This window comes from Calonectris borealis, chromosome 23, assembly GCF_964195595.1.
Source record: "Calonectris borealis chromosome 23, bCalBor7.hap1.2, whole genome shotgun sequence".
Classification (NCBI taxonomy): domain Eukaryota; kingdom Metazoa; phylum Chordata; class Aves; order Procellariiformes; family Procellariidae; genus Calonectris; species Calonectris borealis.
In genome coordinates this window covers 3,823,999-3,847,079 of record NC_134334.1, presented here as the reverse complement: position 1 = coordinate 3,847,079, position 23,081 = coordinate 3,823,999, and the positions used below count along the sequence as shown (strand labels likewise).

Here is a 23,081-nt window from a genome sequence, read left to right as displayed (position 1 = left end):
CTCTAGGACTGCTGCATCAAAAGTTCAGTGAAACTTTTTCCTGCTGACTTCTTCAGCCTTGAGAATAAGTAGTGCGCTTAAGTCTTTCTCTGAGATTCTAGGTTCTGCCCTGAAACATTGCACCTACTTTGGAAAAGAAAAGAATCACAGTAAATTGTGCTTCTTCTGAGGTATCCAGATTAGGAAATTTGTAAAGAGCTGCATTTAGTTTTCGTCTGCACAGTTATATAAATATTCAGTAAAACTGAACAAGAACTTTCTTGGTAAATATTTTTATTCTTTATTACACTCAACTGGGTAGTTTCTTCCTTATTGGAAAAAATATTTCCATATGTGGTTCAGGAGAGAGCAACTTTCAAAGAATTTAAATATGTCAAAATCTTTTATTAGAAAAAAGCATTCTATGGAATTGATGTCTTTACCCAAATGACATTTGGCATTGTCTATAATCTTTGTATTTTAAACTTGTTACAAAATGTACTGCCATCTTAAACTTGGAACAGATTTTAATTCTCCTCTTCAAGAGCTAGGTAACTTCTGTTGCACGAAGGCGTAGATTTCAGATCAGCAGTGCAGCTTTTATCTTGCCTCCTGTTTCAAGTCTTAGTTTTGCCAAAAGATCCTGCCCTTTCTGCCACATTCCAGCAGTAGTTGTTAATTGGGCTGAGACGTGATGGTATCAGCATGCTTAGGTGAGCAGCTCTGCGGTGGGTGTCACCCTGTTGGACCTGAGCATTGCCCTGCATTTCTCGAGGCTTCCTTTCTTTCTCCGAAATCCCGGTGCTTGTCAGGAGGCTGCCGTCAGGCGATATCAAAGGACCTCTGTAACGTGTGAAGGCTTGGGAGGAGTTCGGGCGTGCTGTAGCCTCCTTGTGTCCCCTATCCTGACACTTCTTTAATGAAATATTTAATCCTTTCAGCGTGATACCTCCCACTTGGCAGAAGACTCGAGGGACGGCTGAACAGGCCTTCGCCTCCCGCCCGCCTACCTGCGGCTTCGTTCTCCCTCCCGTCGTCCCTCCCGGGGCGTCTGCGTCGCCAAGCAACGCCTAAAATGGCCGCCCCCGCGCGAGGCACACCGGGAGTTGCAGTGCCGGGGCCGGCCTGTTCCTCGGGCTGTCTCCGGACGCGGGACTCCCTTTCCCAGGAGGCACCGCGCGCAGGAGAGCGGCGCTGGAGAAGACGCTCCGGGAAAGGGCTGAGGGAGGGGATTTACCTGCGGGGAGGAGGGCACAGGTAGGGCGCGGCGCGGAGGCTGCTGGGACTTGTAGTTCCGAGCGAACGGCCCCCTCGGGGAACCTGCGTGTCGGCCGGCAGACGGGGAACTACAATTCCCAGGGCGCCGTGGGAAGGAGCGGGCAGGGCGCCGCCTGAGGGCGGGGGGTACGAAAGGGAACCTGCCGCCTGTACTGCCGGAGGTTGCTTCCTCAGGTAAGGAGGCAGCGGGGGAGGGTGGCCAGTTCCCTCAGGCGGCGGAGGGGTGCGGGACGGCGGGAGGGAAGGAGGGCGGCGAGGCCCCGGAGGGCGGCGAACCCCCGGGCGTTGCCCCATTGTTCGGGGCGTGGGAGGCGCCGCCGGGCAGGTGAGGCGAGGCGGTGAGGGCTCCGCTGCAGCTTTCGGCGCGGCCGCAGGCGGCAGCGGGCCCTGCCAGCGCCGCCGGGCGGGGAGCGATCTGCCAGCCGCGGCCCAGGCCCCTTCAACCCCCTGGTGTCCCGCTGCCGGTGAAGGCGGCGGTGTAGGGAGGGGTGTTGAGGCCGGCCCCCGAGTGGCGTCCCGGGGTGGGCAGCGGCGGCAGAAACGTATTGACCGAGCGGTGCAGCCGGCGGGAGCGCGGAGCGGGCGGGGAGGGCGCGTTGCCGCGGAAAAAGCCCCCGACCCTCTCGCCGGGGCCGGGGGGGGGTGTGTGTGTGTGAGGGGGCAGCGGCGATGGTTTGCCATGTAGGGTAAAGCTGGGGAAGACTCGCCCCTCGTTCCTCATTCTTGCCCAGCCTTTTCAAGGCTCCTTGGTTCCTGGTACGTTTTACGTGGAAGTGCGGCATTCTCGAGACACGTCTGGAAACGAATCATCTCTTTCTCATGGTCCAATAAAACTTTGGATACTTTTTTCCTAATAAACTAACTCAGTTTACTACAGTTTTTGGCAATCTGAGACTTTTTAGGGTTGTGGGTGTTTAGTGGTTTTTTTGGTTTTGCGTGTTTGGTTTTTTTTTTTTTCCCTGGATAAACTTCAAGGAAATATGTACCCCTATAACACAGATTTCTGTTGCACTGTTTGCGGGGGGGGGAGGGGGAGCGGGACCTAAACGGTCCATGCATATGTTCAGTTTCCAAAGCATCTTTCCCTGTAGTGTATAGCTATACTACTGGCAACCAGATTGCACCAGTGTTCATCTCTGCTCTTAGTTTTTAAGGCTGCAACGACCACAGTAACAGCAGAATGTGTTACTGCCAAACTCCTGTTGACTGAACAGCAGTAAATGTTGGTGTTAACTAGTGTTTGCTCTAGGCACCTTCCAGGTATGTAACTGCTTTTGAAGCAAAGCCTAGCTTAAAGTAGATATCTTCATTATCTTGAGTGGAAGGTGTGTATTTTTAATTGTTGGTTTCTGGCCTATTACATAATCATTTTGATGTAAGGGTAGGGATAGTCGTTCTTTTCACGGGTGCATGTTACGAAAGCTGGAAAAACAAGTCCTCCTTCAGCTTTAATTTAAAAAAGATTGTTCTAAGCACAACCCGTATCTGTTCTTCTACCGTGCAGGTTTATTGTGAAACAGTTGCAGCGTCAATGAGAAATTAGCAGTAAACCACATACCACAAGCATTCAGTGTTATCTAAGGAAGATGCAGTGTTCTAGTGCATACCTCTGAAGGAGCTGGTAAGTGAGAGTTTAGGCCTTTACAAGTTGTTTGTGAGGCTGCATTTTGACTTTTCTGTTCTATCGTGACTAATTCAAGGTCACATCAGAATTAAGAAGCCTTTGGCAGCAGAATGAGTGTGCTGTAGTTTCAAACTCTGATCTGCTGAGTGAATTATAAAACCACCTGAAATTTAGGCAATGTTTCTTTTTACTGCCATCTTTTTCCATGTACCTGAAAAAATTACCTTGCTCAAACAATGCTCCAGCAACCCTTTAAGCAAGAAAGATACTGATAATACAACAGAAATAATAGATATGCAGCTATATGTATGGAAAATGTAGACATAAAGATGAATTAAAGAACACTTGCTTCCAGGAGTGGGAGGAAAAAGTCTTCTAATGCTTAGTGTTCGTTAATTGTTTGCGTTCTTTTTTAAAAGCAACGAGAGGAAGAATTCACTTAGTGAATCTTGATGTGTTTAGCTTATGTGTATTGTGGCACTTGAGATGCAAGTTGACAGTGATTTGAGATTTGTTTCAAATGTGGGACTCTGGTGTGAAATACTTGTTTTAATTAAAATGTCTGTGTTCTCAAAACTGTGTTGGCATCTCAAGCATAAATGCTTTCTAATTTGGACTCCAGTTTGTGCATGACATTATCTTTTTTTCCATAATCCAAAGAGAAAACTCTGCCAAACATGAAACATTCCATGGGCTTGTAAATTGTTTTGCTGTGGGCGTCTGATCCTGATCAAATTCGTGTACTTAATTTAAAAACTAAAACTTCAGCTACCTCATTCAGAGGCATGGTTAGAATTCGTGTATACTGAATGCCTTGGAGGCTCTAGAGTTTTTTCCTTGCTAAAATTAAAATCATGGTGTAAAATATTGTTTGGGTTCTTAATAGAATGGTTAGGATTGACTTGTGTCTGGAAAGCAGTAAAATGAGTTGTGTTACTTCCATGGTTTTGTATGGGGAGACCAATTAACAGTACAAATCCCTATGTAAAGTTGCTGTCTTGTTTGGAAGTTCTGCACTTGATTTATTCTTTGACTTACAAGTCACAAGCTTTTTCCAATCTTGCTGTGGTGTGGCACAACTAGACTTTAGGAACACTATATATGTTATTTGTATTATTACATATAAAGAATATGGATGCTTAAGTCTGTCTGGTATCTTTTATGGGCATTACCCTAAAAAAAAGTAGATTTCCAGTGTTACTTTCATGGCTTGAATTTCTGCCTCATTCAGACAGATGTTATTTATATATAATGTTATACTAATAGGCTTCTAATTTTTTCTGGCCGATAGAGAATCCAGCAGGATGTGAAGAAGTGGCTCTGGGACCTAGAGTAAAATGTAAATTGAGTAAATATAACATAGGTAATATGTTTGGAAGCTTTAAAGGAGCTTGTTCATCTCTGCTTTCCTTTTCCTGTAGTTAAAACTACAGGTTCAAACAAAAACCAAACAAACAACAAATAATCTCTCTCCCCCCCCCCCCCCTTAGATATTGTCTCTCTCTCTCACAGAAATAAAAAATATTGGCTGATGATTTGAGGGCAAATAGATCTCGTGTCCTATTTCTACTGGAACAGCTGCAGGGCAGATGTTCTAGTTTGTTTGAATCACTAGTGGCTGTGACTAAATACCTGCCCATAAATGCAACGGTATTGTTGATTAGTATCTTCATTTATTTCAGGAATGGGCATACAACCAATATTGAGCTTATGCTGTATAGCTATTTGCATTCACAAAGAGGAGGATTGGGCACTTGGAAGTGGATAGTTTCACAAATGTTTTCTTGTTTAGAATGACTTGTTCCTGAAAATAAATATTTTTTCTAAATAACAAGAATACACTTGTTTAAACAAATGCCTTTTTCATCTGCCTTTCCTTAGTATTTGCAGATATTATAATAATTGGCTATTGACAAAAATCTGTGCATAGCATCCAAAACGATGAAGAATTTTTGAGCAAATGTCTTTACCAACTCTATTTTCCCCAGAGGAAGTCTTTCTCAGCCAAGAAGCAATATCTTATTTCCGAAGCTAGATTATGGAAAACTGATCGGTAATAGGGCAAACTCTCTGTATGTATTTGTTTAAAATACATCCATCCCTATGCACATCCGGAGGATTGTTTTAACGTTGGACGCTGCTGGACTGCCTTGAAAAATCTTGAAGTTGTGTTATTCAACTTTTACCGCAATAGAAAGGCATAAAAAGAAAAAACTCTGTTTTTAAAAGTTTAAACGTGCAAATTAAGTTACACGCAATGTGATCTAAACCAGAATTATTCATAGCATTTATATAAGTACTCCTATACTGTCATACACAAGTGGAAAGCTCTCTGTCAAACTAGGTAAGTGCAAGGCCTACATCAGCGTGCTGGTTTTGGCTGGGGTAGAGTCAATTTTCTTCACAGTAGCTAGCATGGGGCTGTGTTTTGGATTTGTGCTGGAAACTGTGTTGATAACACAGGGACGTTTTCGTTACTGCTGAGCAGTGCTTACACAGAGTCAAGGCCTCTTCTGCTCCTCACCCCACCAGCGAGAAGGCTGGGGGGGCACAAGAAGCTGGGAGGGGACACAGCAGGGACAGCTGACCCCAACTGACCAAAGAGATATTCCATACCATATGACATCATGCTCAGCATATAAAGCTGGGGAAGAAGGAGGAAAGGGAGGACGTTCGGAGTGATGGTGTTTGTCTTCCCAAGTAACCGTTACGTGTGATGGAGCCCTGCTTTCCTGGGGATGGCTGAACACCTGCCTGCTGGTGGGCAGGAGTGAATGAATTCCTTGTTTTGCTTTGCTTGTGCGCGCGGCTCTTGCTTTCCCTATTAAACTGTCTTTATCTCAACCCACGAGTTTTCTCACTTTTGCTCTTTGGATTCTCTCCCCCACCCTGTTGCGGGGGGAGTGAGCAAACAGCTGTGTGGTGCTTAGTTGCTGGCTGGGGTTAAACCATGACAATCAGCAATCATTTACTGAATTGTAAGTAGCTTCTGTTCTGCTCAAATGTGCTCAAGGAGAAACTGTTCCTGTCAAAGCTGTAAGTTAGGTGTTCTTGGCTTTTGGGGGTATGTACTGCACTCTAGAAAGGTTGTCTCATCGTCTGAGATAACTTCACCTTTTTGTTAAAACAGGTGTTTGCATTTGAGGTATCTTGTCACCTCAGGTATTGTTGAAAAATAACATTAAAGCTTTTTAGTCAGCAGTTTATGAGCTTAGCTGTGGATTAGAAATGTATCTTTCCATCCTTGTGTAAAATTCCCAAAGCTAAATTTTCCCTGCTGTTTTTGGCAGTGCCATCACTTTCCAGCAGTTCTGTAAACTGCCATAATCCATCCTAATTTTCACTCCAGGATGTGGTGGTGGTACCATTCCCAAAGCTAACTAGCTCATAGTTATCTCATTCTGGAGAATCTCTGTATGTACAAAGGCTCCTTGCAGCTTACGTTCCTTGGTTCCTATAATCTGCATTGCCAACAGCAAGGCTAATCGGGCACTCTCTCAGCCTTTGTCAGCTAGCGTCGCACACATAGTGCACTTACATTGACTGCTTTTCATTTTAGTATAGCTGTCGTTTTATTTACATGTACGTAAGTGTGAACTGATGAAATCATGGATGCTGCAGCTTGATGCTGACAGACTTTGTTATGCTTAAATTGGAAGGTATTATGACAGTGCAAGCTTTTCCTGCTCTGCCCCAGTCCTCACTAACTGTAGAAATTAGTTGTAGCAGTAAGACTGGAGTTTGGTTTTCAGGATTTTCAATCCTTGATCTTGGAGCTTTCAGCTGGTAGCAGGGCATAATAATAAGTTTTCCCACCAAGCTGAACTAATCTTATTTTGACATTGATGCAACAGGCTATGTGTAAGTAATTTCCGTTCAGTTTTTTAAATCAATCATAGGAACTGCTCAATGATTTTTGTTCTTCAGAAAAACAACTTGCCAAGGGTCATGATACCTATTTTGCAGTAATTTAAAACTCATCCGCTGGATTTTTATTTAACAAAAATGGTAAAAAATTTCAGTTTGTGAAATGAGTCACTAAAGGAGTTCTCCCCTACAGTTGAAGGCTTTCTTTCAGATGCTTTCCTCTATATTAAGCTTTGGTTAGAGGGCCTTGTCTGGCCCCATGTTTTATTTATAATATGAAAGGCTTATGTTTTCCTAAAGCTACCAGGCTGCAGGTACAGTAGTCCTGAGAACTGGATGTGGCTTCAACACTATATTGACTAAAGAATAGGCAGGTATTATAATATTGACATAGGGAGTGTCTGAACAATGCAGATCAAGCATGACTTAGCGCCTTTTAGTTTATCCAAACAATTTAATGTAAGAAATGTGGACTTTCTTTAGGTTATGTATGGAGTTATATGGCAAAAAAGGAGGGGAAAAAAGCAAGGCTTGTAGCAGACTGTCCGCAATATTCTGTTCCACATTGAGAAGGTCTGTTCTCAGGCAATTGAGAAATACTACTTATTAACAGACAGACTTCATTAATGTTTCATGACTGTGCTGTCATGGAAGAAATTAATTGCAGCATTGCCTTTTCCAAGTGGCGTGTGCTCTCTGTCCTGATGCAAATCCATCACAGTTCAATGCTGCGGCCAGAGGAGCCTGTAACTGTGGGGAGGCTTATCAGTGGTGGTGCCAGGCGGTGACCGTTCTATTGCAATCACATTGATTTTTAGATCCTGGGTGTGGAATAGTCTCTGCATGGCCCAGTTTGGAGCAGACTGATAAGGCTCCTGGTTTCTTAGCAACCACAGTCTGCCATAGCCAGAAACCTGCCCCTCTGCAGCTGGAGGGAAAATTCTGAATGTCTCAAATTTGTATCTTGAACCAAGGTAAGTCATTCCCCCTGGCATATTTAATTTAAAGGCCTTTGCATTCAAATAAAAGGAATGTGTTGGCAAAAGTTCCTTAACAAAGGGAAAGCATAACTTCTCTGTCATCAATAAAACATTCTAATTTCTTTCCCTGTTCTTATTCAGACGTGTGTCTTTCCTGGGCATGGAGGTGCCATATGTCCTTCTCTTAACTAGACTCGTAGCAGAAGTTGCCAGCAAATCTACTGAAAGTTCGGTAGGTACTTCATGGTTTTTGTCATGCTAGGCGCTATAAAAACAGGAGGATCAGATTATTTTCCTCTCACATTGCAGTTTATAGAAGGCTTTCTAATTCAACAGAAATGACCTATACTGCTAGCAGTCATTAATTGAAACTTTTACAGTGGGTCAATTTGCTATGATGGCTGATTGCTTATTAAAGCATTGAATTTTTCCTAGTCATGTGCTTGTAGGCTAGCAGGGATGCAACTGATAATGCCTCACACCATGTGGAAAAAGCACCCTGATGAGCAAAAAACCACTTTTCAAGCTGCTTGGCAGTTTAACTACAAGCAATCCAAAACATGGATACCCAAAAGTTAGCTTTTCAAATGACTGAGAAGCTCTGAAGCAAACACTGCTTCAAGTCACAGAAAAAGGTCAGAGTATAAAATTCTGCTTGCAGGAGAGTTCAGCCAACAAAACTTTTTAAGAAACTGGTCTTAAGCATGTTATCTATAGATCTTCTGGTTCTTTACTGTAGTCTACCTCCCCATGATGGACTAACAGTGTGAAGTCAGCCTACTAATTTCAGTTTTGACAGTCCCAAACATTTCTCCTGATAGCTTTGATCTTTGTCACCCCTGAATTTGGTGGGTTTTGCTGATAAGCAGAATAATACTGCCCGTGCATGTTAGGTATATTTAAGTTGCTTCTATGGCTGAATATAGGTCAGATCTTGTTACTTTTGACCAAGAATACTTCATTCCTTTTAAGACTGATTTGACTTGCTATATTCTTTAGGGGAATGTACCTGTAAAACTTTAAAAGGCGTGGGAGTTTTGTGGCTTATTTTTCTTGTACAGATTCAGAGAGTGGATATGCCCAAGTCTATATGGGATGTTACTAATATCTATCAAAAGAACCACAGAGTTTCTAACAACCATTTATCTCTAAGCTTATGTCGCAGCTTGTTGTAATTTGTAAATAATTTTGAAACTGGCTTTTATATAAACAAACAAAAAATAAAAATAAACTACATGCCTTCAGGATATGTGAAGTTATTCTTTTATATTCAATGTTGAAGGAAGAAGCTTTTGTAGTTTTGCTGGATTGCTTTGCCGAATGTAGATGTTATCATCACTTGCAATATGGGCATTCAGTGAAAACTAGGTTTTGCCAGTCATTTTGCCAATAGTATTTCTGAGCAAATCTGTTGGGGCATTTGTGTGGTGCTGTGGGAAGGATAACACCCCCTCTGAACTGTGCTTCACTGAAGAATTTAGCAAGAATATTTCTAAAGCAGTTTTTTGAGATTTTGTCCAACGTAGAGTGTGCATTTGTTCTCAAAGTGTTAGTTTGGGTAGCACCTGCCAGGTCAAAATCAGCTTGATGGTGCATGTAGCTTGTTCTCTCCTTGTAAGGTTGCTTAATGCAAAAAGAAGTTACAGCAGGTTTTAACTGCAGGTACTGCTTATTCCTCTATGTTCTTTGTAGATATTTTTTGTTGAAGCATTTTAGTAAACTTAAGAACTGTGTGAAATGTAATGTAATTTCTTTTCTTAGGTTTCAGAAACAGAATGCTGTGTGGATATGTTGGATTCAAACAGTTCCTGTCCAATAACCAACCAGTGCAGTCCAGGTATAGTGTGACATTGTTTATTAAAATTCCAGATTGTTTTTGACAGTTAACACCAAAATACAGCACCTGATTAATTGGGGAGTGAAAACAAAATAATTAGCGCATGTACATATTGAAGTCTGTCTTCCTCTGTATACACAAGGTAATGCTTATTATGACTCACAAATGTTGTTCTTGCATGGTAAGGAAAATAGACAACTATTAATAAGGTTATTCTTTATCTTTTTTATTTAGTGTGCCGTTGGATCATGTAAGAGCTATTGTAAATGCTTAAAAGCCCGTATAATGAGCATAAAAAGCAAAAATGCTGTAATGCGTGTCTGAGGGAGCATTAAGAATAATTTCAATATTGTCTTGTTAGCACAGAATGCCTCATTCTTCCTTGTGCTGTTTATGTGGAGTTGTTTTCTTCTAAATGGAATTAAAAACTTCTTTTGTCACTTTCCAGCAGTAGCAAAAGGGTGGTCTTTTTTTAATGCCATTTTATTTAAAATTAGAGAGTAAAAGTGGGAAAATGGCTTCAGAGCTCATAGTAACAAGAGAATTGGTGACTTATAAATTGGGGTTCACTTCTGGGTTCAGTCACTTCCTTGTGACGGTTGTTAAAGCATTTTAAGCCCATCTATTTTCACTGCTTCATTAGTTTCTCTAACTGTTGCTTCATTTAGTGCATTCATTTCTGCTGCTAAATGATCTTAGATATGGTTTAAGCAATTGTCTCCAAGTTACGGGATTGTGTTCTCTTAAATCTTATTGTAAACTGATAATCTACCAATATCTTTGGTGTCAGATAAGTGCTTTGATGCTTCCTTCCTATTACTGTAGAAAGTCTTTGCCCTTACATTGGGTCTGTTTGTGTTTAGATTAAATGTCAGATGTAATTTATTACTGTGGGCATCAAACATGCTGCTTCTCTCTAAGGAAAACATAGCACCAGAGCTGTTTTCAAATCAGCACCTTACTAATGGTTTGCTTTATGGGATAATTGATACCACTTTGGCTCAAGGCTCTATAGAACTGGATTTTAGCCAGCACAGTAAGTTTGGGGTTTTTTTTCCTTTAAATGTAGACTGTAATATGATGTAGTAGGAATATCCTTCTAATCTTCATGTCTCAAATCTAAGCCTCAAGTGAAACCACCACAGCTTTATTGTACTAAATGAAGCTGTTATTGAAGATGTGCCCTAAATTTTTTTTTTCGTAACAAAGACATAGCAGTATGTGCATTTAAACATAAATTGAGAGCTTTGAACATTGAAGACATAGGCCAAGATGAAAGTTTAATCAGTTTCCAGCCTGCATGGTAGGGTGACTGATATAAAACACTCGCCATCTGTCACAAAATAGTTTAAACAGGCTTGGGTTCTTCTTAAAGTGAAACAAATAGTACAATACTTGAGAGGACTAAGGCATAGGAAAAAGACTGTATTCATATTGTTAGCTTGCCATAGTTCAAGTGATTGACTATAGGGACGCCAGCATCTTTTTTCATCCAAGTATACTCTTTCTGGTTGTTAGCATCTTTGTCCCTGCCTACTTCTATTTTCAATACCATGTATTCAAATGGCATTAAATTTTGTTTTGACAGTGTATGACCTCTGAAAATAAATGGTAAAATTCTGCTTCTTTTAGTATTGTTGAGGGTAGTTACAGGTTGTTAGATGCTTCCCGTTTTTCTTAAAACTAGAATGTGTGAAGCAGTGAACAGAGCTATGTTGAAATTGCCCTCTGGGAGTTGTTTACTTGTAACTTGCTCCTTTTTGGCCCTTGAAAGGTTGTATCTTTTCTGGAATAAACACTTTGAAATAAAACCTCTTAACTTGTGTAATATAATAGGAAGCAGGAGATGTTTGTAACCAGTAGACCAAATGGAAGAATTTCTGTTGCCTCTACCTCTTTCTGAAGACTAGGAAATATCTCCAGTGTCACTTTTGTTGTTTTCAAACCTCTCTACATCTTATTCTTATGCAGGTTGTTACAGACGATGGAATGAGGATGGTAGTAGCAGCTGTATTAAATGCAAAAATGAAACCCTTCCTGTTTCATCTGTTTATAATCTGACTGAATGCAGAAATAGTGAGTCATTTACCATCCCTTTATTTTGATGGGTATTTTTTGGTCCTGAGATCTCTTCTTGCATGTGTGGTCCAGCAAAGAATGTTCAAGAAGGCATCAAATGCTGCAGATTTTTTTTTTTTTCCCCCTCCTTTGTAAAACTTCAACCTTTTCCAAAGTCCTAATATGACTTTGAGCTTTTGAACATGCAAGAAAACCTATGGAAACTTTGAAACCTAGTTTGCAGAAACTGTGCAGAATGCTGTGGAACCATTCCAGAGTCTGGGGTGGAGGGGGGCGGAACTCAAAATCTTATTATGTATTAGAGTACCTAATCTGCAAAGCCAAATGCAACATCTAAAAAAAAAAAAAATCATTCTGCCCAATGTAAGTTCTTAAAGTAAAAAAGAAAAGTCTGAAACATCAAAATGATTAAACTTACAGGGTAGGACCTGTATCAAACATACAGTGAATACTGAATTTTGTGGCTGTTTTAATCTCTGCTATAAGAAAAAGGCATTTGCTGTGGGTGTTTGCTAGGGACTTCTCCAAAGCACAAAATAGCTCAGACTGTACTTGAGTTCTTTGAAAAATCTATTTTAAGAAGGCTAGATTCATTTTGTGCATGTGCTTTGTTTGAGAGGTGAGAACCATTCAATTCCTTGTAAATATTTTCAATGAAAGAGATAAGAAACTTGATCTAAGTTTCTGGGAAATGCAGTAGTGAATTACTTTCTTTTTGGACAAATTATGATGATGTTTGTTTGCTTCCTTTTTTTGAAATTCTCAAAAGTGATATAAAGAATGAATTTTTCATGGGAGAAATCAGGATTCTTACACAATTCCAAATAATTGCTGAGAAGTATAATAGCCTTTTCAAGATTTTTTCAACAAATCTATAGTTTTTGTCAAATTTTACTTTAAAAAATTCTTTTTGATTACAGCTGGTATCAGAGGAATGAATTTCCAAATGAATATAAGCACTGTAACTCCTTTCATACAGAACGTAGGTGAGTAAATGGAAATAGCTATTGAGTGCAGGCTTTGTGATTATTCACTGCGTACCAGCCCCTTCATGACACGGCATTTGAAACAAGTTGTAAAATATGTTTTTCTGTAGCATACGTTTTATTCTAAATGTAGTATCATTTTTACTTTTTCTGGCTTGTTCTCAACAAGAATCTTTTATAATTCTTAGAGTTGAATTTTGAGGTAACTGTATTTTACTGAATGGTTCTTTCATCTTGTCCTACTGATCTTGAAGGGATTTTTCTGGTACAGGTTGAGCTGGTTATTTATGAAACACCATAACTTGAGTTTTGAACCTTATGCTGCAAGAGTTTTGGCTCTTAGGGGTGAGGCAACATGTTAGGCATCTTGTTGCATCTTGGTTAGCCTTTCTATAGGTTGATTTTATCACTGCTGACCAGTCATTTCTGTTTAATCTCCTAGAAATACTTGTTTGACACTGTATAGAATAATACAAATTGAGAATATTTAGATAGCAGCATTGCACGCTTCAGCAAGAGATAGAATGCCAAATGAAGTGATTTAGTGTTACAGGGGAGTGCTTATCATCAGTGCTCTTAAAAAGGAAAGCTAAAGAGCCATGTCAAACTTGGGTGCTGCTGATCCCTTTCTAACATTTGTCTTGTCATGTGTGTATACTTGACGTGAAGTACCTAGTGCTCCTCAGAATGTGGACTTTTCAAGCGGAGCTTGTCAGATAGATCTGTTGTCCCAGTTTGTCTGCAACAAGATCATAAACAACTTTTGTTTCTTAAAATACTTGCTCTTTGGGATCGTAATCTCAAATAAAACAGCAGAATAAATACGTAGAGCATTTTTTGAGGCAGGGAAGGCGGAATACAGGCGAGGGAGGGCACCATTTGCTAATGTCTGCCTCCTTGGGATGGTTTCTATATCAGTCTTTTGTGGAAACATAATACTGGGTGTACTGTGGCAGTGGTATATATATATATATATATATATATAAAGACAAGTTCTGTCTTTAGGAGACTTCATTTAAGGGATAAAAGGACAATATTAATGTTGAGTGCCTCCCAGCACTGGTTTTGAAAGTTATATAAAAGAAACAGAACAATGGATTAAAAATTTGTGGCTATCTTTAGGAAAATAGAGACTAAGGCTTTCCTGACATTTGGCAGGTGGGGTTGGGGAAGTTGTTCATGTTACGAAATGAGTATTGAAAGGTGTCTGCAAATGTTTTGGTGAGGTCGGTCTGTATATTAAAAAAAAAAACCCACTGTTTTTTTTTCCGCCTATGAATATCAGGAACTTGGTCGTTATCTTTTGTTTAACCCTTCTATTAGAAGGAATTTCTAGTGAATAATAGTCTTTTCTCTCTTTTTTTTTTTTTTTGTACAGGGGGCCCAGAAGTGGCAGCCTCTCTCATCTTAGGGACACTTTTCATCAGTTTATTCCTGATTCTGTCTGTTGCTTCTTTCTTCTACCTCAAACGTGCCAATAAACTTCCTAATGTTTTCTACAGAAGAAACAAAGGTAAAATACCTCTCTCTACTTAATCTCTAAAGTTTTGGCTTTTGCTCAGTTTCTTAATTTAAAACTTTTAAAATTTCTTCATGTCAGTGTTCTAACTTAATGTAGCTACTGTTATCTCTTTTTGATAATTCAAAGCAATGCAAACTAATGAAAAAAATTCTCCTGCTATGTGTTTACAGTATCATGTTTTAATGGCAGTGCAGAGGATGTTTGTTCTCAGTCTAAGTGTGCTTAGGTGCATATTACACAGTATCTCTCACTAATCCAGCTATTGTTTTTTGTAGCTTTCAAAGATTTGCCAGAGTACAATATTTGATGTTAGTTGTCACTGAATATTAGATACCTGATTTCAAAAAGGGGGAAAAAAAAAAAAGGAAAAGAAATCAGTCAGTGCTTTTTGCACAGAGGGCGTTTTTGTAGAACTTAGTATGTTCATTTCAGTACACAAAATGCCAGACACTTATAAAGCCTTACAAAAAACAGTTGTTGTTCTTCATTTAGCGATAAGGGAACTGTAATACTAAAGGGCAGTGTACTTACCATGGATGTGTCAGCAGCAAGGGAAAGGGAATGGAATTTGAGGTTCCTCATTATTGCACTATTCATTCAACTTTGTTTGCCCTCTAAATGCAGGATTTACTGGGATTTGGAAGAGCTAACTGCCTGATTATTTTTTTTTAACCCCTTAGATTTTCTTTTTATAATGAAATTTATTTTTTATTTCTGCCGTTCCTGTTACTGAGAAATGAAGCCATGTAACTAAAATGCAGTGACCTGACTTCATGCCAAAGTGATTCCAGAAAAGCTAGGGGAAGAACATCTGGGATGCGCTTAGCCATAGGGCACCAAGATTTTATGTAGACATCTGGCTCTTTCAGATGCTTCAGTTTCTGTGTTCTACGTGTCCACATTTTACTTGTCTTCACTTTCTGGGAGGTGGTGAGCAAAGTATGTGGAAGCTGATGTCTCCATTTTGCCCAGTGTTTTGCATGAAACTGAGGCTGATCTATGACTCTGTCTCGCCCCTTCTATGCAGTCACTTTGAATGATTCCCATGACAACCTCTAGCACAGCATTTGCTGTGTTAGAGCTCCTTCTGTTGAAAGAAAGCTGTTTACTGGTTAGGTCTGCTAAACAAATAGACCTCCTGTTATTTTCATTTATGTCTTACATGACCAAGCTCAAGCTAGACTGTCACAATAGAAATAAGCTTAAAAAGAGAAAAAGAAGGGGGTAGGTAGAGCAAAACAATTCCATTGTTTGGCTAAGAATGTTGTATCCAGTCATAGTAACTTCATGGAACATCACAACTCCAGTCCCTGTGGTATCATTTAATGTAAAAGTATACAACAGTAGCTACCTAAGGTCTAAATTGATCAGTGCCACAGGAACTGCTAGTATCCTAACCACAACTTCCATATTGAAGCCTCTCAGTTGCTTTTGCATGTGTCTTCAAGTAAATTTAGTTAGTACAAGATTCTCCTTCAGTTTTTAAGTGGGTCAAGAGCTGTTGTGCTATGACATTCTAAGCTGGCAGGACACCAGACCTCTGAGGCTTCAGTGATACTGGTCTGACTTCCACATTTTGTGTTGATAGTTCACTCTGGTCCAGTGAGCTAAAGCATTGATGTCCTCCTTGAAGGAGAAGCATTAGAAACATTTCTCTGGCTTATTATCATGTTAGCTTTCATTCTGTCTGGATGATGATTATCATGTGGCCAATAAAGGCAGCAACCTCTTGTATGAAAGGGTTGCATCTTTCACTGCTCAATTGTTTTCTATTTGTACTGCCTTTTTCTGGTAGTTGGCTCAAAGTGCCATTTTTGCTGTTGAAGCTTCTTCATACTAAAGAGATACTGCTGTGGCTACCTTTTTTGAAAGCAAAATAAGTCATTCTTGGAGACCTTTGCAACCCTTTATCTCTAATCTTGAAGAGTCCTACAGACAATGTATTCTACTAATAGGATTTCTGAATGTTCTGATCTGGTTTGGTAGTCTTTAACAAAACTATTTTTTTAACAATGGAACTGTTCTGTTGCACACATGTATTTTTAGAAAACTAGCAGTTCTAGCCTTCTAGATTAATGATGGTTAGTCTCTCTCTTTCTCTCTCTTTTAGCATCTGTTCTCCAGCCTAGTGAAACAGTAAGTAAATTCTGTGCTTCCAATAGGAACAAGCAAGCATAAAACATCAAATGAACAATAGCTTAAAGTTTTAACAGTTCATTAGGGAGCTACTTAATTTGATGTATGAGAGACTGAAGTAAAAATGAAAGATATTTTGGGGTTCTTTGTCAAAACTGGAAAAAAAGGTGAAAGATGAATACTGACTGTATGGATTCTATTGAGTTACTTTCTCCAAGAAAGACTATGTACACATAAATATTATTGGAACCCTAAAATGTTCCTGTATATTTTAATGAAAGACTGTAAAGACAAAAGGTGCTTTGTTTGACATGATCAATCTTCTATTATGCAGGCATCCATGATACCTCCCCCAGCTTCTTCAGGTGAGGAACTGCTCTCTGGGGCATGCTGCTACAAATATTTTACCTGTTGGCTTCTCTTTTATGCATCTCGTTATTGAAAAGCAGGCAAACTATCTCAAAGTGGATATGCTAAGAAGAGACAGCAAGTCAAAAAAATTACCTGTAAAGCCTGGTACAGAACTGTGGAATCTGTTGAGGGGACAGAAATCCAATGAAATCTGTCTAGTAGACCTTTTTGGTAGGATTTATTGCTTTAATTAATGTAGGCACACAGTATTGATGGAGTGCTTTATGTTAAAATAGATCTTTGACAGCTGCTAAAATAGATCTTCAACTTCTCTATCCTAATAGAGAAGTCTTACCAGTAGATGCAATATTCTTTTCACAAGTGCTCAAAAATAAATTATTCAGTCTGGGACCTATTTTCAGGATTGGAATCTTCTTGACAGTGCCAGGTTGGCTCATTTTCAGGCTTGCTGATTTGAAGCTTATCAGCTTCTTGAAACAAATAACACAGACTTGTTGGAATATACCGTTTTCTGTGTATGTGGTATGGGGGGTGTTTGTAGGTTGGCTTTTTTTGGCAAGGTGCGTTTTTAGTACATGTGAAACTTGGGCAGAAACTTATTTCTTGGGGAAGATTTAATCTAATCAGCTTGTCTCAATTTTCCTCCCTGATTTTTCACAATTTCAACCTATAAATATTACTGAGAAGTTTGTACTCTAATCTGCTGGTTTAGACCTGATCTGGGTAATCCAAGAGCAAAAACTTGCTTTTTGGTGGGCTTCTAAATTCGTGCTACTTCTAGGAAATAGTACATGCTGTTCTTATATTATTATTAAGCCCGTGAGAGCCTAATAAAACATGAAATATCTAAATATGACTCTCCCAAAAAATACATTTGAAAGTGCAGTGGATTACACCTAATCAAGGCAAGGCATTCTTTTAAGTGTCTCTGACCATGTAATAAGGTTCGAAAAGAAGTAGGTAGTAAAGGAGATATTTTGCAAATGATAGAAAATTTTGTATCTATACATGAAATTAATTTAGAGTGGCTAGGAAAGTGGATTTATTTGGCCAGGGTAATACAGTAAAATATCTTGTCTCTATGCTTGATCCATGTACTTTCAAGACAATGACAGAACTTGTGGTGACATAAAAGTGAGACAGACCAAATCTTCTAAAAACTTAAGAAAACATGGCCTTCTAAGGTCAGCAAAATTTCTAGTCTCACTTCTCATGTATGCATAGGCCTTTTTAATCAAGATGGTATAATGAAAATTTAATTTTTATTGATGCAGTCTTTAGCTTTTAAACATTTTTTAGATGTGTTCCGAAGTTGGTCTGGGTCTGACTGTTAAACTGACAGCCAGTGCTACTTGTGAAAAGTCTTAATTTCCTTATATTAATTTATATGTCTCTTTAAAAAGAAAGTACAGTTGTGGGGGTTTTTGTTAGGGCTGAAAATGGAAAGCTACTGTATTTCCAAATAATGGAAATGCCAGTTTGTAATGAGCAATTTAGTAGCAATGACCTTATTTAGTAGGCCATTAGAAGCTTGTTTAAAAAGTTTATTTGTGGACTTTTGCTATATCAGCTCTATGTAGGGGGTTTTGTGTTTTGTTTTTTGGGGTTTTTTTAAGGTCCAGAATGACTTTGGTCACTTGGAATTGTTGGATGGCATGTAGTGTTATGAATTAATGATAAAGGCATGCTTATATAGCAGGTGCTAATGATGTTTCTGTGCCCACCATTTCAGTTCGGAAGCCACGATATGTCAGACGAGAACGGTCACTAGTGACGTCTGCATCTGCTGCTATGATCTCTTCTTCCGAAACCAGGGTCAGCAATGTTTAGCCTTCATTCTTGACTGAGGACTTTATAAGTGTACAGAGTGTCGAAGAAACTTTTTCTGAATCCACTGAAGTGCCAGGAAACCATCGCAAGCAGCTGACCTAAATGGAAGCCAAATTACTGTGTCAAGGGGTTTGTGCCAAACGTTAACAGAGAAATGAACTAATGCAAAGATACTGATAGCAGGCTACATCCAGTTCGGTGAACTGCTTTGGTGATCTTGAAATGCACTATTCCAGCTCTGTGGTTTCACTTGTCTCCTACAGACGCTGTGTTTAAAATCCTTAAAGAATCTGCCTTTCTTTTCGAAATGCTTTCAGTTTTGGCACGTTCTTCTTCCTGTGTTGTGATGTGTTCTGTGTCCCCAGAGCTGAATGTCCCAGAGCTGCAGGCCAACACAAAATACTGTGTTACGCAAGGATGTGGACTTGTTTGAAGGACCCACTTGTAAATGCTAACACTAAGTGCCACTGCTTTAACATTGTAGGACAATATAACAATACCTAACATGCAGTATCCTTTTGAAGCAAAAAATGATGCCTCCTGGAGCATCCTCTTCAGCCTATGACATAGCTGACCCTGGTTTTTAACTGTGAATATAGACCCACTATCCAGATACTGTTGTTCTTGGTGCTTTTGAAGGCTATGGTCAGTATGGGTCCAATCCCAGGTGTGGGAATTTGTTGAGAAGCCTTTCCAATTGGCTTCAGCTAAGTCCTTGGATAAAGAGCCATTTGCTATGGCTTTGTAACTGATAGGCTGCTATGTCTGTCCTGCAAAGACTGTCTGCACTAGCTTCCTTCCCTTAACACAGCAGTTGAAGGGAAACCAAAATTCCTGCAGGCTAGCTGTGTATCCGTTAGACATGTCAGTGAGTATTGAGATGAACTGGAGAGGTCAGGTGAATTTCTGCCAATGCAATAAGGGGTTTCTTTGGTCAAGCCCTTCATTAACATGCCTGACATCTGCAGGCCAGCACCTTATGACAGAGCTCAACAAGTATTTCTTTGGTGAATGTGCCAGCATAAATAGCCCCCCACTCTCAGATGCTTGTTCTTGCCCATCTTATGCTAGTTGTGTGGCTCAGTAGTCACTTGATCCGGAAATTGAAGTAGCTGTAAAATAATTCTTTTTTTTGGCTAGGTTATCCTTCACCAGTTTTTTTCCTGGTATGGTTGACTCTGTTGCCATGTGAACACATATATCAGCATAATGGGCACAGTGGTATGGGCAGAAGAGTGGGTGACTGGGAAATAAGTGAAAAACCTAGGGTTGCTAAATTGGTTGAAGTGTCACTGTCACCATATGTGAAATTATAACTATGCAGCTTGTGCATTCCCACCTACCTGTGTTGTTATTGCCTGTTTTGGTTTAGTTGGCACTCTGTTACGGGTCTGTGCTCCTAAAATAAATTACTTGGAAGCTCTTCATCAGCATCCACTGGCATGAACATAAACTGGAACAGTCGGTTCTCTTTTTCAGGAAAATGTGAACATAACTGTCTTGAGCTGACATGACACCCATATGGAGAGTCCAAACCTTGTGATCCAGATTCCCTTTTCTCTGTGGTTAAAAGCTTATTCGAAGCTAAAAGATGAGAACTGGGATGGGAGGAGATATATTTATCTTACTGAATAGACCTGGTTTTATGTAAGTTTCAGTGCAGTTGTATTTACTTTTATCTCTCTCCTTACAAGGTAATGAGATCTCTTGTAGCATCCAAACAAGCTAGGGCAAGATTGGGGATAAAGAACAAACCATTAAAAGGTCCCCATGCCAAAAAAAAGCCTGAATTGCTGTATGGAGAAACTTGAGATTGTCTTTCTATCACAATGATAAATAAAATTTTTTGTTCTACTGGACAAAACTAAAGACAGCAGACAATGCCATTTTGAGACCCTTCAGTTTTCAATATGAAATGTGCTTTATAGTTCGTATGTCCCAAGTTGAGGAGGTGGCAGTTTTGTTTCTGTCGTTTTGATGTCTTTTTATCTTTGTGCTGCTGCGATTTTCCACAGGTAGAAATTGTGTCTGGAGGTCATAGGTTTTTCCTGAACTTAGTTGCTGAATATTTTCCTAACCGCTGAGGAAAGGGAGTAACTATGCAAATAATGCCAAGAAACTGCACCTTTGAAAGCAGGGAGTTTCTGCTTGTGGTCTGTCAATGATAGTGCATTCTTGTATTGCTTAGTTGCTAATATATTATTTCTACACAAATTATTGAAGGATCATTCATGTCATTGTACTGTCTGAACCCTACCTTATCCTCAAGTGCATATTGTAACTTAGTTTAATGTCAAGCATCTAATGCTCTAACTTCCGTGCAGTCAAGTTTTTCTAAATGATAACATCTCTCTTCCCCTTCCCATACTCTTCCTCCCCCCAGCAAACTCTTTTAAATGCAGCAGGTATTTTTACTATTTTTTTGTGTTTCAGGAACTGTTCAGCTTTTGTTATTCCTGTCTGACACAGTGGACTCCTGGTCTAAACAGTTTCTCATTCGTTTGCACTGTCAAATTAAATATGTAATGTGGTGTTTTGGTTTCCATCTCCCTCCAAAATAATAATACGTACGTATATATATTTTAAAAAATTGGCTTTAATGAACCCTGATATTGAATGTATTTGTATATTTTTAAATTGTGCCAAAATAAACATATTTGAGTTTTTTTTTTTTAAATGACTGTGGAGGTCATTCACTGTTTCCTTTTCAAGCACAGAATGAAGGGAGCAAAATTAGCACCCAAAGGAGATCATTGTTGCAGCTCTTATGTTACCTCCACTGGAACTGAAGTTAAAAAAAAAAAAGTCTGCTGAATGGTGCTGCCCAGTTCTACAGTAGGATAGCCAGGCTGTTCTTCTGCAGACTGTATCTTCACGCCGTATGCATAACCATAACCATATGGCAAAAGCCACCCATCTTGGTCTTACCTGTAGTGGTGTGAAAGTAACTCTTTAGCAGAGAATGTAGCTTTAGTAAATGACAGAATTTTTACATTAGTGTATGTTTACTTAAATCTCATTCAAAGAAGATAACAGGAGAAGCAAGAAAACTCTAAAAGAGGAGGCTGCTAAACAGTGCCAAATGTACCAGAAGTTGAGATAATCAGGATAATTTCTTATCAGCTGAAGGGAAGATTATGGTCTTGGGTTTGGGGGTTTGGCTATCTTCCCCCATCTGATCTCTGATTAGTTTCAGAAAGTGTGTTCTTTTTTTCCTTTCCCTTTGCTCCCTGGGAATTTGGTACTCTTGTTGGATTTCTTTCTTACAAGTATATCTTGTGGTCTTAACTCCAGTTGCCAAAACAATCCATAACAACGAGAGCTGAGCCAAAAGAAGTTGGGATGCTGAGCCATCTCGTCTGAAATACTAGTAGTAAAATTCAGCAATACTCTTTTCCCTCACAAAACTAGCTGAAGTAGCCTGATGTATGAGAAAGATGTTGCTTTTAGTGAAGTATGCTGATGAGGAAGGATAAGCCAAATGCTTTAATGCCTACTGTGTGTGCACTGTGGAAAGTCTAATAAACTTTGTTGTCAAAGCCAAGGTGACAGTGTCGCATACAAAGAGAAATTGACCTGGAAAATTATCCCACTGGGAGAGGAAGACTTAAAAGTGGATTTGTCAGTTAAATGGACTCTGACCACCATGCACACCAAAATATAACAGCCTTTGGGAAGAGGAAATACTAAGTGTCCTTGCCATTAGCCACCTGACTGAATTCAGTAGGTGCAGTTGGCAGTAAGTGAACTGGGGAGAGCAGTAAGTGGATGTACAACAACAGGGAATAATTTGAAACTGTATTTTGCGCACCTGAGAGGAGCTGTCTCCCTTATCCATATGACACCATCTGAAGGTGAGTGCATCGTAGATGAAAGACTGTGACAATCACTTCTTAAAATTGTAAGTCTAAAACCTTGTGTTTCACTAAGTCTGTTATCCAGTTATAGGCCCTCCAGAAGGCTGGTGTCATATGCATAAAGAATGAAACAGAAATGATATTGCATACAGACACTCCGAAGTATTTTGCTGTATGAAACTGCATGAAGTTTGCTAGATTAAGTGATAAAGCTTTGTGCAAACAATGACTTGGGTTCAACCTACCTTCCCCTAGGTATTAAGCAAAGTTCACAGAAACTGTGTCCTGAGGTTGTCTTGTGTCTTTCTCTGCAGGTGTTTTTTTCTCTCCCCTGCCTCCGTCAAAAGCTTCTTGGGAACATTGCTTGGAAATACACCTGGGATTACGGGTGCAAGTCTGTAACTTCCTGACAGTAAGATTTGAAGGCTGACAGCTGTTAAACTGTAGAAGAAATTGAAGGGGAGTGGAAAAAGAAGCTGTGGGGGACAACTTAGGTGCTAATTGGGAGAAAGGAACAATAAGGTTTTTGCTCTTGTCCCTCTACAAGAGAATGGGCAAAGAGAATGGAAGAGTAGGAAAGAAGAGTAGGAAAGAATACCTAAGTTGATACAAAAGCTTGAGGCTCTGTCATCTACCTGAGATTTGTAGATAACTGGATGGAGAGATTCAGCTGTGTGTGACTGCATGGAAATGCTGTCTGCTACAAATGGCTGAGCTTAGCAGGAAAGTGTAGC

At 39.7% G+C, this 23,081-nt stretch overlaps 1 protein-coding gene across 1 annotated transcript; it reads left to right on the top strand.

The window, feature by feature from the left end:
• The first annotated feature begins 1,381 nt into the window (after positions 1–1,381).
• C23H1orf159 (chromosome 23 C1orf159 homolog) lies at positions 1,382–21,167 on the top strand. The gene is made up of 10 exons (XM_075172393.1): positions 1,382–1,431; positions 2,762–2,878; positions 7,870–7,960; positions 9,490–9,565; positions 11,537–11,641; positions 12,565–12,630; positions 14,009–14,143; positions 16,263–16,288; positions 16,623–16,653; positions 18,393–21,167. Exons 3-10 carry the CDS (start codon positions 7,889–7,891, stop codon positions 18,488–18,490), a joined length of 609 nt encoding a protein of 202 aa, XP_075028494.1. The 5' UTR covers positions 1,382–1,431; positions 2,762–2,878; positions 7,870–7,888; the 3' UTR covers positions 18,491–21,167.
• Positions 21,168–23,081: the final 1,914 nt, after the last annotated feature.

Excerpts from the sequence above, each read along its gene's own strand:
- C23H1orf159 (XM_075172393.1), top strand. The coding sequence starts at position 7,889 with ATGGAGGTGCCATATGTCCTTCTCTTAACTAGACTCGTAGCAGAAGTT. Across the intron at positions 9,566-11,536 it reads AACCAACCAGTGCAGTCCAG|GTTGTTACAGACGATGGAAT; the intron begins GTATAGTGTGAC and ends ATTCTTATGCAG. Across the intron at positions 16,289-16,622 it reads TTCTCCAGCCTAGTGAAACA|GCATCCATGATACCTCCCCC; the intron begins GTAAGTAAATTC and ends TCTATTATGCAG.